Source organism: Chiloscyllium plagiosum, chromosome 11, assembly GCF_004010195.1.
Source record: "Chiloscyllium plagiosum isolate BGI_BamShark_2017 chromosome 11, ASM401019v2, whole genome shotgun sequence".
NCBI lineage: Eukaryota > Metazoa > Chordata > Chondrichthyes > Orectolobiformes > Hemiscylliidae > Chiloscyllium > Chiloscyllium plagiosum.
The window spans coordinates 47,507,253-47,522,747 of record NC_057720.1 but is presented as its reverse complement, the minus strand read 5'-3'; the positions used below and the strand labels follow the sequence as shown (position 1 = coordinate 47,522,747).

At 41.6% G+C, this 15,495-nt stretch overlaps 1 protein-coding gene across 3 annotated transcripts in view; it reads left to right on the top strand.

The window, feature by feature from the left end:
• patj (PATJ crumbs cell polarity complex component) overlaps positions 1-15,495 on the top strand; it is a 396,330-nt gene that overhangs the window by 173,990 nt on the left and 206,845 nt on the right. For all 3 annotated transcript variants that reach the window (XM_043699258.1, XM_043699257.1, XM_043699256.1), the window contains one exon: positions 4,616-4,766. In XM_043699258.1, coding sequence (XP_043555193.1) covers positions 4,616-4,766 — 151 coding nt within the window. The remainder of the gene's footprint in view (positions 1-4,615; positions 4,767-15,495) is intronic.

The window sequence follows — 15,495 nt, the reverse complement described above, 5'->3', positions numbered from 1 at the left end:
TAGCAGAGCCTTTGGCTTTGATATTTGAGTCGTCATTGTCTACAGGTTTAGTACCTCAGGACTGGAGGATTGCAAATGTTGTGCCTTTGTTCAAGAAGTGCAGTAGCGATGACCCAGTTAATTATAGACCCGTGAGCCTTACTTCTGTTGTAGGAAAGGTTTTGGAAAGGATTATAAGAGATAAGATTTATAATCATCGAGCAAGCAGATAGTCAACATGGTTTCGCCAAGGGCAAGTCGTGTCTCACAAACCTCATTGAGTTTTTTGAGAAGGTGACCAAGCATGTAGATGAGGGTAGGGCAGTGACGTGGTATACATGGACTTCAGTAAAGCCTTTGATCAGGTTCCACATGGTAGGCTGTTGGAGAAAATGCAGAGGAATGGAATTGAGGGTGATTTAATAGTTTGGCTTTCTGAAAGAAAGCAGTGAGTGGTGGTTGATGGAAAATATTCAGCTGAGAGTTCGGTTACTAGTGGTGTGCCAAAGGATCTGTTTTAGGACCACTGCTGTTTGTCATTTTTATAAATGACTTAGATGCAGGCATAGGTGGACAGATTAGACAACATTAAAGTCGGTGGAGTAGTGGACAGTGTGGAAGAGTGTACAGGTTGCAGGGGGACTTGGATAAACTGCAGAATTGGTCTGAGAGGTGGCAAATGGAGTTCAATGCAAATGGGGTGATGCACTTTGGGAAGAATAACAGGAAGGCAGAGTACTGGATCAATGGAAAGATTCTTGGTAGTGTGGATGTGCAGTTGGTTAGGCCACTACTGGATTATTGCGTGCAATTCTGGTCTCCTTCCTATCAGAAAGATGTTGTGAAACTTGAAAGGGTTCAGAAAAGATTTACAAGGAGGTTGCCAGGGTTGGAGGATCTGAGCTACAGGGAGAGGCTGAACAGGCTGAGGCTGTTTTCCCCGGAACGTCGGAGGCTGAGGGGTGACCTTATAGAGGTTTACAAAATTATGAGGGGCATGGATAGGATAAATAGACAAAGTGTTTTCCCTGGGATCGGGGAGTCCAGAACTAGAGGGCATAAGTTTACGGTGAGAGGGGAAAGACATAAAAGAGACCTACGGGGCAACGCTTTCACACAGAGGGTGGTATGTGTATGGAATGAGCTGCCAGGGGATGTGGTGGAGGCTGGTACAATTGCAACATTTAAGAGGCATTTGGATGGTTATATGAATAGGAAGGGTTTGGAGGGATATGGGCCGGGTACTGGTAGGTGGGACTAGATTGGATTGGGATATCTGGTCGGCATGGACGGATTGGACCGAAGGGTCTGTTTCAATGCTGTCCATCTCTATGGCTCTATGTACATAGATCCCTAAAAGTTGCCACCCAGGTGGATAGTGCTGTTAAGAAGGCATATGGTGTGTTAGGTTTCATTCGTAGAGGGATTGAGTTCCGGAGCTGCAATATCATGCTGCAACTACACAAAACCCTGGTGCGACCACACTTGGAATATTATGCACAGTTCTGGTCCCCATATTTCGGGAAGGATGTGGAAGCATTGGAAAAGGTGCAGAGGAGGTTTACCAGGATGTTGCCTGGTATGGAGGGAAGGTCTTAACAGCACTATCCACCTGGGTGGCAACTTTTAGGGATCTATGTACATAGAGTCATAGAGATGTACAGCATGGAAACAGACCCTTCAGTCCAACCCGTCCATGCCGACCAGATATCCCAACCCAATCTAGTCCCACCTACCAGCACCCGGTCCATATTGTTCTATGTGTGTAGACCAAAGACAACAGATACGGGGCTCAGTTTGACGTCTAGTTGGAAAGGTATAACTCCCTCATTACTGGATTGAAAAAGCATCTCAGAGTAAATACTCAGGTCTTTGGAGTGCAATTTCTACCCAGAATCTTCTACCTCAGAGATGAGAGTGTCCCCTCTAAGCTGTGTTGGGACTATGCAAACTTTTTACTGCAGATTAACTAATGTGCTTGCAACTGCTGGAGAAATTGAAGAAAGACCACAACTTGTTGAAGATGATCAACATGATTACATTTTCAGCTGAGAATTCTGGAGTGGGTACTCATTCTCCTAACAGTGATGGATTTACCTACACTTTTAATTATACTCATAGCCATTTGAGGCATTGTAGCAAGATCAAATTGAACTCTATTAACTATAATTATTCATATGGGCATCATTGGCAGGCCCAGCATCTATGTCTATCTGAATTGCCCTTGATGAGATAGTGGGGAGCTGGCTTCTAGAATCAATGTAGTCATTTCATATAGATAGACCCACAATGCCATGAGAAGTAGTTTCAGGATTTTGTCCTTGTGATAGTGAAGGCATGGCAATACATTTCCAAGTCATGGTGGTGAATGACTTGGAGGGGAATTTGCAGATGGTGGTGTTCCTATGGATCTACTACCATTGTCCTAATAGATGGTAGTGGTTGTGTGTTTGGAAGGTACTGTCTGAGGAGCCTTGGTGAATTTCTACAATGAATCATGTAGATGATGCACTCTGTTGCTACCAAGCATTGGTGTTGGAGGGAGTGAATAGCAACATAAGGCCAGGAGTAGGCCATTCAATATGATCATAGTAGATCATCCAACTCTGTACCCTGTTCCACTTTCTCCCAATACCTCTTTATCGCTAAGAACTATATCCTTGAAAATATATAATGTTTGGTCTCAGCTACTTTCTGCTGAGGAAAATTCCATAGTTACACCATTCTCTGTCTTAAGAAAGCTCTCATTCTCAATCCTAAATAGTCTACCCTGTATCCTTCACCTATGATTTGTAGTTATGGATTTTTCAGTCATCCGAAGCGTCCTTCAAACTATTACCCTGTCTAGTCCTGATAGAATTTTATAGGTTTCTATGAGAACCCGTCTCATCCTTCTAAACTCCAGTGAATATAGTCTTAACTGATCCAGTCTCACATCATAGGCCATTCTTGCCATCCCAGAATATCTGTGGATGTTGATGCCAGTCAAGTGGGTGCTTTATCCCATATGATATCAAGCTTCTTGAAGTATTTTGGAGCTGTACTCATCCAGGCAAGTGGGGAATATTCTATCACACTTCGGACTTGTGCCTTGGAGGTGATGGACAGGGTTTGGGTAGGCAACAGTTGAGTTATTGCTTGCAAGATTTCTAGCCTCTGATTTACTCTTGTAACCACAGTATTTATGTGGCAAGTTTCCTTTAGTATCTCATCAGCGCTAACCCCTCTGGATGTTGATACTGGGGGATTCAGCATTGGCTATGCTATTGAATATCAAAAGGTGATGGTTAGGTTTTTCTTGTTTAGAAATGGTCATTTGTGCCGCAAATATTATTTGCTATTTGTCAGCCCAAGTCTGAATATTGTCCAGATGTTCCGCCATTTCTACATGAACTGCTCTAGTGTCTGAGGAATCATGAATGGTGCTGAACATTGTGCAATCATCAAATAATATCTCCACTTCTGACCTTATGATGGAGGGAGGGTATTGATGAAACAGCTTGAAATGTTTGTGCCAAGGAACTTTCCTGAAGAACTCTTGCAAAAGTGTCCTGTAACTGAGATGGTAGGCCTCCAAAAACTACCACTATCTTCCTGTGTGCCAGGTATGACTCTAACCAGTGGAGCATTTTCCCCCAATTCCCATTGACTTGCGGTTTGCTAGAGCTCCTCGGTGTTGCACTCCATCAACCTCTAGGTCAAGGGCAGTCACTCACAATTTGGCTCAAACATCCATGTTTGAACCAAGGCTGTCAGGAGGTCAGGAGCTGAGTGACCCTAGCATATCCCAAACTGAGCCTCAGGGAACAGGCTATTGCTAAGCCAAAAAAAAGCTGCTTGGTAACGTTGCTGATGACACCTTCCATCACTTTATTCATGCTTGAAAGTAAACTGATGAGGTAATCGAATAGGTTAGATTTACCCTGATTTTTGTTTAGATTTTATTGTCACGTGTATTCAAGTACAGGAATACAGGAGTAAGCGAAAAGTGTGCAAAGTTCTTATTCTCTGGTGCTATTTTAGTATACAAAGACAGAATTAAAAACAGAAGCAGGGATAACAGCCAAAAGAAAAGGAAATGGTCAGATCTACACCATGAGTCCTCGCTACCAGAAAAACAAAGCCACAAAATCAATCCCTTCAGTCTGCGAACACTCAGGTACCCGAGTCCCCACACACAGTCGCAGCCAGAACGCCACCCCCTCCGCCATCAGGAACCCAGGCCCACCCAGCTGGAACCGTGAAGTCATTCTTTGGCACCATCTTGCCTCCACTGGCATCATTGCCACCATGGGTCTGCACTGGGCCGATTTCCGCAATACAACTGCCCCTGAAGCTGTCCCTGAGATTCACATTGCCAGGTAGATCCCGGTGTTACAACTTTGTACTGGTGCACATGCCTTAAGTACAATTGCCAAAATGTTATTACAGCCCATTGCCTTTGCAGTGTCTAGAGCCTCCAGCTGCTTCTTGACATTATGTTTTGCTTTGTTGGTGCCCTTGTTTGTGCTTGGAAAGGATTATTTAGTCATTTCTGTTATAAATATGCTGACAGCCATGGTTCATGCAATGGTAATACTGTTTTAAAGGAAGTGCATTTTCTCTTAATAGCTGGCAATCTCTCTTCTTCTTTCAGAGTTTGGGTCCTGACAGAAGTAGAATACCACCACCAATGCGACTGCCTCCACCTTACAAAGAGCCCATAAGCATTCAGCTGTCAAAACCAGACGAAGTGGAACAGATCTCAGACACTGACAGTGTTCCAAACAGAGGAGTTGAAAGTGACCGTAAGTTCCATAAGGAAGAAGTTAAACCAGTGTCAGTTTTCTGATCAGTGAAATTTTCTAATGTGACCTGTATAAGATATTGCTGCTCCCCATTCAGTAATTTTGTCAACTACTAGGATTCTGGGAAAATTCTTGGGAAGAGGCAAGATTGCTGTTTTCAAGGTACATTTAATTATTGCATGTATGAGAGTCACTGAACTCCTTCATAGTATGATCAGTGTGTCCAACTGGAAATATTTCAGAAGCATATGATAATATTGGTGAAGGTGAAAATAGTTACAGAATGAAATATCCTCAAACTTTGGATGGGCTTTCAGGTTTTGCAGCACTTTCAATTCAGAACAAAGTTTGGTAACATGTAGTAACAAGTTGCTTATTTTGGGAAAGCTTCATTTTTGATTTTAAAAATTGAGTTTTTTCTATTTTTATCCTGTATTCATTCTTTTGCTTTTGAGAAATGTCTATGATCGTTCCCTATTTCAAAGTTTTCTGTATTCTTAGCATTGGTCAAGATGAAGGACTGGATTAGTTAAGGATTGGTTTTGCTCTGCTAATTAGCTCAGTCTTGCTTGTTATAGGATTATGTGAAGTTGCTTGGTATTTTCTTGGAAACATCTGTTTTGCAAAAGGTGTTACTGCTATCATGTCAAAACTCCAGTGGTGTTGTAACAGGATACATATAATGTAGCAGCATTATAAAGAGGCAGAGCTTATTTTCAGGAGTTTGGAGTTCCTGAGATACCAGCCATCAAATTTGTAAGGTATTTGGAAAGGGACAATGATCTTCCTTGTAGCATGGAAAACAAAGAAGTAACTATAAATTCCTTCTCTATCATCCTGTCTGTCATCCCACCAGTTTCTACCATCTCACAAACTTTGTATTCAGTTTTTATGTGACAACAATGATAGAGGGATAATAATTGTGAGAAATTGGGCAGAGTGCCTTACTCCATTTTCACTTAAATATGAAGATAAGTGAAAAGGAATGTTAGGGGAAGGTAGGAATTTGTGTGGGCTGATTTCAGTCATTCAGCAAATCTCTGCTCTGATCTGCCTCTTCCAAATGGAGTAGTTCACTGTTGGGAAAATCCAGAGCTTTCTATATCAGGAACCAAGTGAGAAGCAATTTGCTTGTGTAATGCAGGCTTGACTTGATTCCGCAAAGATAATCAGGTAGTGTCACAAGCTGTTACCTGATAAGGATATCCATGGAGAATATTGCAGAGATGAGGGCTCATGATGCTCCCTGCACACTTATGGGAACGGGGTAACTCTGTGAAGTGCTGCTAACATTTCTTTCTCTAACATCCCCTTGATGTTAAAGTGCAATAGAAATTCAATCTTTTCCGCACTTTGAAAGCTAAAACAAGTATAGGCCATACTGGATGGGCTTTCCTATTGGATTATGCTTTATTTACTATGCTCTAAAAGCATATAGTTTTGGTGATTAAAACTTCAAATATCCAAGTTTTCAGAAAAGCTGAATTTGTAATATATTTGTTTTCAGTGCAATCTCTATCTTTTTCATTGTAATTGTTTAAACTTCATTAACTTGATAGTTTTATTGGAAGTTTGAACAGATTCAGAAGTATCATGTTAAAATTGCATGAAATTATAGCGGCAGAGGTAATGCAGGTTACATGAGAGGCACAGAATTAGAGGAAACATTGACCTTCCAGTGTTTTCAAGTAGCCATTTGTGATTTACAATCTCATGAATTGATGTTGTGAAACTGCCCAACTGATGTTGATAAATTATCCTGTTCTTGCCTCAGATGTACACATGCTATCAAATGTTAAAAGCAATATAATTTATGCAAACATACAAACAAATAGTCTTTGTTTAACATTGTGGTTCCTTTCATGAGAATTTCTGAGCCAGTATCAATAAAAGGACTTTAAGCGAACCATTGGTTCCCATTGGAATCATCCAGGGTTAGATTCTTTCAGACAGTTTCTTGCTGGAAAACCAACATGTACGATGAAATTCAGTAGAATGCATGTACAGCACTCTGCATTTCCAACTGAAATGGCATATACACTGAAATAAATAATTGAGGTTAATAGAAATGCTGTATAAATTCACATTTAAAAAGAAAATGAAAGATTAAGTACAGCCCTGCACCAAGGCTATTAAATTATGTGTTAATATTAATTATATTAAGGTTGGTACAAATTTTAAATAATAATATGCATGATGTTCCATAGCAGCTTTTCCTCTGCCCTAAAAACAATTGTTTAATTGACATTATTCTAAAAACAGTGATGAGGAAATACCAGAGAAGTGGGATGAAAGTTCCATGGTCTTTGTTCACAAGATTTTTTGGGTTCGTCCTTGCTGATCCATAACTTTCTCTTTGGCCTTCCTTTTGCTAACTGCTTCAACTGGTTTGCAAGAGGCACAGGGTAGCTGGTTCACTTATGAAAGGCCTTTGACTTAGCCAACTGAAAGTCGCACCTTGTAGCATCTGCTGAAGCAAAGATATGCTTGTTCTTTACAGAGAACTTTGAAGTTGCTTACTGCCGAAAACTGAAAGAAAGTAAAGTTTGGCGATTGCAGAGCTGCTGGTTTCTCTTCTGGTCTGACTAGCTTCTCTGTTTTATTCACAGCCCAAACTGTTCAGCTACCTGACAACAATTGGGTTGTTGGGAGGCAGAGGAGCTGTATCATTGATCATCAGTAAAATGATGGAAGGTATCATTAACAGTACTATTAAGTAGCATTTGCTCAGCAATATCCTGCTCACTGCCATCCTGTTTGGGTTCTACCAGTGTCACTCGATAGCTGCTGGCCCAGCCAGTGACGCACAAGTCTCGTGAGTGAATTAAACAAAAAATTAGCCACAGTTCCAGACTAGATTAGATTAGATTCCCTACTGTGTGGAAACAGGCCCTTCAGCCCAACCAGTCCACACTGACCCTCCGAAGAGTAACCCACCCAGACCCTTTTCCCTCTGACTAATGCACCTAACACTACGGGCAATTTAGCATGGCCAATTCACCTGGCCTGCACACCTTTGGACGGTGAGAGGAAACCCACGCAGACATGGAGAGAATGTGCAAACTCCACAAAGACAGTCACCCAAGGCTGGAATCTAACCTGGGACCCTGGTGCTGTGAGGCAGCAGTGCTAACCACTGAGCCACCATGCCGCCCCAGCTAATCAGCTTCAATTATGAACAGTCCCTCAGCTCCAGTTCATTTGAACATTGTTGGAAATCTCAGTCAAGCAAATAAGATTCACAAAAGTATCAAAGTCCTCCAGCCATCCTTGCAAATCCTTGGGTTTCAAAACAATTTTATTATATTTCAGTGTGCAATTTTAAAAAGCACAAAAATAAAAGACATGGTCTTTGCAAGGGAAATGGGTCTAGATTTTAGGTATTTGGCAGGAATGACAAATGATTAATGTGCTGCTACAGCAAGCAAGTAAGAGAGCAAATAGAATGTTATCATTTATCACGAAAATCTAATGCAATATCAGCAGGGTTATCCATCAATTACGTCAGGTTCTCGTGAAAACATATTTGGCGTACTGTGTTCAGTATTGGTCATCTTATATCATTAAAGATCTGATGACCTGGAATGAGTGGGTTTTCTTATAAGGAAACATTGAATGGTCTAGGCTTGAATTGGCTGGAGTTTAGAAGTGGAACCAGCAATTTCATTGGAACATTTAAAATCCTGAGAGGACTTCACGGGGCAGATGAGGAGAGGATGTTTCCTCTTGTGGAATAATCAAGAACCAGGGAAATCTGTTTATAAGTCAAAGATCGCATATTCAAAATCAAGGTACTTGAATGTTTTTCTTTCAGTGGATCAGGAATCTTTGGAACTTTCCCTGAGAAGGTGTGGAAACAGAGTCCTTGAATGTTTTCAAGGCAGATAGGATAGATTCTTGTGAGGCAGGACAGTTAAAGATCATGAAGTGTAGGTAAGAATGCAAATCTGAGGTCACAATGAACTCATTCTTCTTGAGTGGTGTAGCAAGCTGGAGGGGTGGAATGGCCTACTGCTGTTGCTTGTTCACAAGTAAGCACGTAATTTTCCTTCAAGTAAGGAGGCAAGTTCTGTTTTTGTTTGCGATAAATCTTAAAACAAATTTATATCTTTCGGAAAACAAAACTTCGATCTCTGCTCAGAATCAGAAGTAGATGCTTTTCAACATTGAAAAAGAAAGATCAGTTTTGAAATTGGAAGAAATAAGTTATAGAGATGTGTAGCACGGGAATAGACCCTTCGATCCAACTTGTCCATGCCAACCAGATATCGTAAATACGTTTAGTCCTATTTGGCCCACAATCCTCTAAATCCTTCCTATTCATGTACCCAAACAGATGCCTTTTAAATGTTGTAAATGCACCAGCCTCCACCACTCCCTCAACAGCTTATTCCACACATGCACCATCCTCTAGCTAAATATGTTGCCCCTTAAGTTCCTTTTAAATCTTTCCCCTCTCACCTTAAGCCTATGCCCTTTTGTTTTAGACTTACCTACCCCTTATGGCTCTCATGATTTTATAAACCTCTATAAAGTAACCCCTCAGCCTCTGACGCTCCAGCTTATGTTTTGTTTATGCAACACAGGCAAGTGCTTATCAGGGAGAGTATTAAACTTAACGTACATTTAAAGACTCATAATGCTTTCTCAGGTTTTCATAATGGAATTTAGATGTCTTGTTATTAGACACAAATATTGGATTTATGGATTAATATAAATGTGAACATTAAACTATGCTTCATTCATGCAAGCAAATGTAACAGTTACCCTTTTTTTTCTGTAAACTCTGCACATAAGTATAAATCAACAGGTAGGTTGAAAGAAGAAATCCTGTATACATGCCTGTGCACAAATTGTGATGGGAGGAGCTGTTGTTGTTGAGTGGCATCTATTCAGCACAATGTATTTTTGTCTAATTACTAATGGAAGTCTGCTAATTAGAAGGAATTAAACCTGTATTATAAATGGATTGGCTGTATATGAATCAGTATGATTTGCAGTGCTTCTTAGGGTAATCAGTTAGAGCAAGCCTTTCATATTGAAGCTATTTGAAGTAATAATGGGCAATATGTCAACAAATGGTACACACTTTGTTTTTGGCAGCCATTAAAAAGCAATAGCCCATAACCCTTTCATTATCAATCTAACATAATTCATTTCTGTTCATTTAAGAGCTTCCATTTGCAATGGTATCATTTCAGATATGCTATTTTGTAAATTTTCAACTAAACTGGACTCAAAGGTGCCAAAATTACAATCTAGATCTTGTTTAAGTGACTGAAAATAGGACAAAATTTGGTTTTAGAGAAAATTCATTATCGTTCTGAGGAAACTGGGAAATGTTTATGGCAGTTGTATGATCAGATCTTTTGTCTACCTTCCACCCTTCAGGACCCCTGACAGGAGCTCTCATTCTCACCCTCAAAAGGAGAGATGGTTTCACTATTTTTCCCTCAGTTTCTGCAATAAGAGATTCCAAATCCTCAGTAATTTCATTAACTGCTCAACTAACTTAGCACTTTCTCACTGGATTTTTCCTCCATATAAATGCTTGTACTCATTTGACAAATCCACTTAACTTCTGTATGTCTTGTAACTTTTCTATTTCTGTTTTCTGTACCAGAGACAGAGCCTTCTCTGATTACTTGACTGTATCCCTCACCACTCATTGCATATCCTTGTAGGATCGGGCATTTGCTTTAATTTAGTTTTAAGACTTGTGTTTCTTCAAGTTGCAGACTAAATGGGAGGGCAGATCTAAAAGAGGCTTCCAGTTGAGACTAGCTGCAAAAACAAATTGATTATGAGGGTGTTTTCACAATTGATGTTTTTTGATTAGGGAAAACATCATAGCGGTATTTAAAGTGGATATTCCTTGGGGATCATCCAGTGTATGGAACTGAGAAATAATAAGGAGATGACCACCTTGATGGGATTGTACTATATGCCCCCCAGTAGTCAGTGGGAAATTCAAGACCAAATATGTAAGGAGATCGCTGATATCTGTAGGAATAATAGTGTTCTAATGGTAGGGCTTTTAACTTACAAGTATAGACGGGAACTGCCATTGTGTTAAGGGTTTAGATGGGGAGGAGTTTCTTCAGTGTGTTCAAGAAAATTTTCTTTATCAATATGTTGATGTACCTACTAGAGGGAGAGCAAAATGTTCTTGGGAAATCGGGCAGAGCAAGTGACTGAGGTGATAGGAGGGGAGCACTTTGGCATCAGGGACTATTAGTTCTAATAGTTTTAAAATAGTTATGGAAAAAGTTAGGCCTTGTCCAGAAGTGAAAGTTCTAATTTGGAGCAAGGCTAATTTTGTTGGCATTACACAACAACTTTCAAAAGTTGATTGGGGTAGGCTGTTTGCAGGTGAAGAGATGATTGGTAAGTGGGAGGCTTTCAAAAGCAAGATAACAAGATTTCAGAGACCGTATGCTTTTGTTAGGGTGAAAGGCAAGGCTGATAGGAGGAGGGAACACAATATACCTAGAAATATTGAGGCTGTGGTTAAAAAAAAAAAGGAGACATATTTCACGTGTAGACAGCTGGGATCGAATGAATCCCTTAAGGAGTATAAACGCAGTAGGTGTATACTTGAGAGAAATCAAGACGGCAAAAAAGAGACATGAGATAGCTTTCGCAAATAAGCTTAAGGGGAATCCAAAGAGATTCTACTTGTACATTAAGGGCAAAACAGTAACAAAGGAGAATATAAAGTCCCTAAAAAATCAACAAGGCCATATATGTAGGGCACCCTAAGAGGTGGATGAGATGCTAAACAAATGTTTCACATCAGTATTTACTGTGGAGAAGGGCATTGAATCTAGGGAACTTGGGGAAATCAAATAGTGATGGCTTGAAAAGTTTTCACATTATAGAAGAGGAGGTTCTGGAAGTCGTAAAATGCATAACGGTAGAGAATAATCCCAGGACATGGTCAAGTGTATCCCAGGACATTGTGGCAAGCTAGAGAAGAAATTTCAGGTCCCCAAGCAGAGATATTTATTTCATGTACAGCAACAGATGAGGTGTCAGAGGACTGGAGAGTGGCTAATATTGCACCATTATTTAAGAAAGGCTGCAAGAAAAAGCCAGGAAACTATGGATTGATGAGCCTGACATCAAGGGTGGGTAAGCTGTTGATTGTTGGGGATTCTGAGAGACAGGATTTATATGCATTTGGAAAAACATGGACTGGTTAGGGATAGTCAGCGTGGCTTTGTGTGTAAGAAATTGTGTCTTGTGAACTTGATTGAGTTTTTTGAAGATATGACTAAGAAGATACATGAAGGCAGAATGGTAGACATTTAGCAAGTCCTCTGACAAGGTTCCACCTGCTAGACTGCTTAGTAAGGTTAGATCACATGGGATCCAGGGAGAGCTAGCCAATTAGATACAAAATTGGCTTGAAGCTAGGAGACAGAGTGGTGGTAGAGGGTTGTTGTTTAGACTGGAGGCATGTAGCCAGCAGAATGCTGCAAGGATTGGCAGAAGGTCCACTGCATTTTGTCACTTACATAAATGATTTGGATGAGAATATAGGAGGCATGGCTGGTAAGTTTGCTGATAATATCAAAATAGGTGGTAAGTAAACTGTGATGAAGGTTAACTAAGAGTACAGTGAGATCTTGACCTGCTGGGCCAATAGGATGAGGAGTAGCAGATGGAATTTAATTTAGCTAAATGTGAGATGTTGGATTTTGGTAAGACAAAGCAGGCAGGAATTGCACAGTTAATGGTAGAACCCTGAGGAGGGCTTTCGAAAGAGAGACGTAGAGGTTCAGGTGCATAGTTCCTTGAAAGTGATGTCACAGATAGACAGGGTGGTGAAGAATGTATTTGGCATGCTTGCCTTCTTTGGTCAGAACATGGAGTATGGAGTGTCATGTTGCAATTGTACAAGACATTGAGGCCACTTTTAGAATACTGAATACAATTCTGGTCACCCTGCTATAAGAAGTAGTTTATTAAACTGGAAAGGATGCAGAAAAGATTCACAAGGATGTTATCGATGTTGTTTGGGTTACAAGATGAGACTGCACAGAGATGTACAGCGTGGAAACAGACCCTTCCGTCCAACTCATCCAGCAGGCTGGGACTTTTGTCCATAGAGCATAGGAGGCTTAGTAGTGACCTTATAGCAGTATTATAAAATTATGAGTGACATAGATAAAGTGAATAGCAAAGGTCTTTTCCCCAGAGTAGAGAAGTCTAAAACTAGAGGGCATAGGTTTAAGTTAAGTGGGGCAGGGTTTAAAGGGTCCTGAGAGGCAACTTTTTCACACAGACGGTAGAGCATATATGGAACAAACTGCGAGTGACAGTTGTAGAGGCAGTTACAATTACAGCGTTTGGATAGGTACATGAACTGGACAGGTTTAGAGGAAATGGGCCAAATGCTGGCAAGTGAAGTTTTTCAATTTCGGAAACCTAGTTGGCATGGACGAGTTGGACTGAAGGATCTTATTGCTGAAAATGTGTTGCTGGAAAAGCGCAGCAGGTCAGGCAGCATCCAAGGAGCAGGAGAATCGATGTTTCGGGCATGAGCCCTTCAGGACTCATGCCTGAAACGTCGATTCTCCTGCTCCTTGGATACTGCCTGACCTGCTGCGCTTTTCCAGCAACACATTTTCAGCTCTGATCTCCAGCATCTGCAGCCCTCAATTTCTCCCTGAAGGATCTTATTCCATACTCTATGACTCTATAACAATAAATGAAGTTTCAGGCACCATGTCAAACAGTGGCAAAGAAAGCTGTTGACAATTAAGTGATTAATCAGTGCTCCTATGTTGAACACTATTTTTAAGATGTCTTGAGAGTGGCAAAGGTGCAGAATATACTGTGGGTGGGGAATTTAAGAGTCCATCACCAAGAGTGACTTGGCAGCATCACAACTGATGGAGCTGTCTAGTTCTAAAAGAATGTAGATGCTCTACTGGGTCTGCGGCTGGTGGTGAGCAAAACTAAGAAAAGGGAAAAATTGTATTTGACATCATCTTCACCCACCTACCCGTCACAGATGTGTGTCTCCATAACTGTTTCTGTAGGAGTGAGAACTGGATAATCATCAAAGATGAAGCCCCATCTTCACAGCAAAGATACCTAACAACAAGTTGTATTATTCGACCATAAGACATAGGTGCAGAATTAGGCCATTCAGCCCATTTAGTCTGCTCCCTCATTGAATCGTGGCTGATATTTTCTCAACCCCATTCTCCTGTCTTCTCCCATACCCTTGATCCCCTTACCAGTCAAGAACTTATCTATCTTTGCTCAATGACTTAGTCTCCACAGCCCTCTGCGGCCAAGAGTTTCACAAATTAACCACCTCCTGGCTGAAGATATTCCCCCGCATCTCAGTTCTAAAAGGTTGCCCCTTTACTCGGAGATTGTGCCCTGAGGTCCTAGTCTCTCCTAGTGGAAGCACCTTTTCCACATCCACTCTGTCCAGGCCTCTCAGTATTCTGTAAGTTTCAATCAGGACTACCCTCATCCTTCTAAACTCTGTCAGTACAGACTCAGAGTCCTAAACCGCACCTCACATGACGAGCCTTTCATCCTCGGATTATTCTGGACCTCCTCCAAATCCAGCATGTCTTTCCTTAGATATGGTGCCCAATACTGCCAGCGATATTCTAAATGTGGTCTGACCAGACCCTTATAAGACTTCAGCAGTACATCTCTGCTCTTGTGGCGGTGAGGGCAGGGGGCGGTGTTGGGGGTGGGGGCAGGGGGCAGGGGGTGGTGTTGGACAGTGTGTGTGGGGGGGGGGGGCAGGGGGCGGGGGGTGGTGTTGGACAGTGTTGGGGTGGGGGTGGGGCGTCGGTGTTGGATGGGGTTAGGAACAGGGGGCGGTGTTGGAAGGGGTTGGGAACGGGGAGCAGAGGGTGGTGTTGGACGGGAGGGCGGGGCCTTTCGTGCTGTGTGCTGCTGCAGTGTCCTGAATGAGGAGCAGACTTTAAAAACTCCGAGCCCCAGAGGAAAGGCATTTAATCGATTAACCAAATAATCGATTATCCAAATGAAATAATGCCTGCCCATCACCTTCAATAATCAAGGTTCCCCTGCATTCCTACTTCCTGTCTTCTGCCAATCAGCCAATACTCTATCCATCTCAGAATTGTTCTCCGATCACCTTATTTAGCAGTTGTTGTGCAGCAACTTGTCAAAGGACTTCTGGAAATCCAAATAGATCACGTCCACTGGCTCGCCTTTGTCTAACTAGCTCATTAATTCCTCAAAGAATTCTATCAGATTTATCAGGCATGACCTCTCCTTGATGAAGCTACGCTGGCTCTGCCCTATTTTACCTTGCACAACCAAGCACTCTGCAATCTCATCTCTTATAATAGATGCTTGAATGAGTCCCTGTACAATGGTACTCATCCTCCCTATCGTCCCACTCTCATCCAAACAGGAGCAAGAATCTCAAAGAACAGAAATTGCTCTAAAAGCTAAGCACTTCTGGCAGCAACTAGTTCTGAGGAAGGATCACTCAACACGAAATGTTAACTCTGCTTTCTTTCCACAGATGCTGCCAGACCTGCTCAACTTCTCCAGCAATTTCTGTTTTTGTTTCTGATTTCCCGTATCCACATTTTTTCAGTTTTTATTTAGTAAGCATCTCCAATCTGTTAGATAAGCTTGAGGGTTGAGCCTTCTTCTAGATCCTTCTACCTGCCTTGCTGGTAGTCATGCCCCCCCTTCCCTTCCCCCCCCTTCCCTT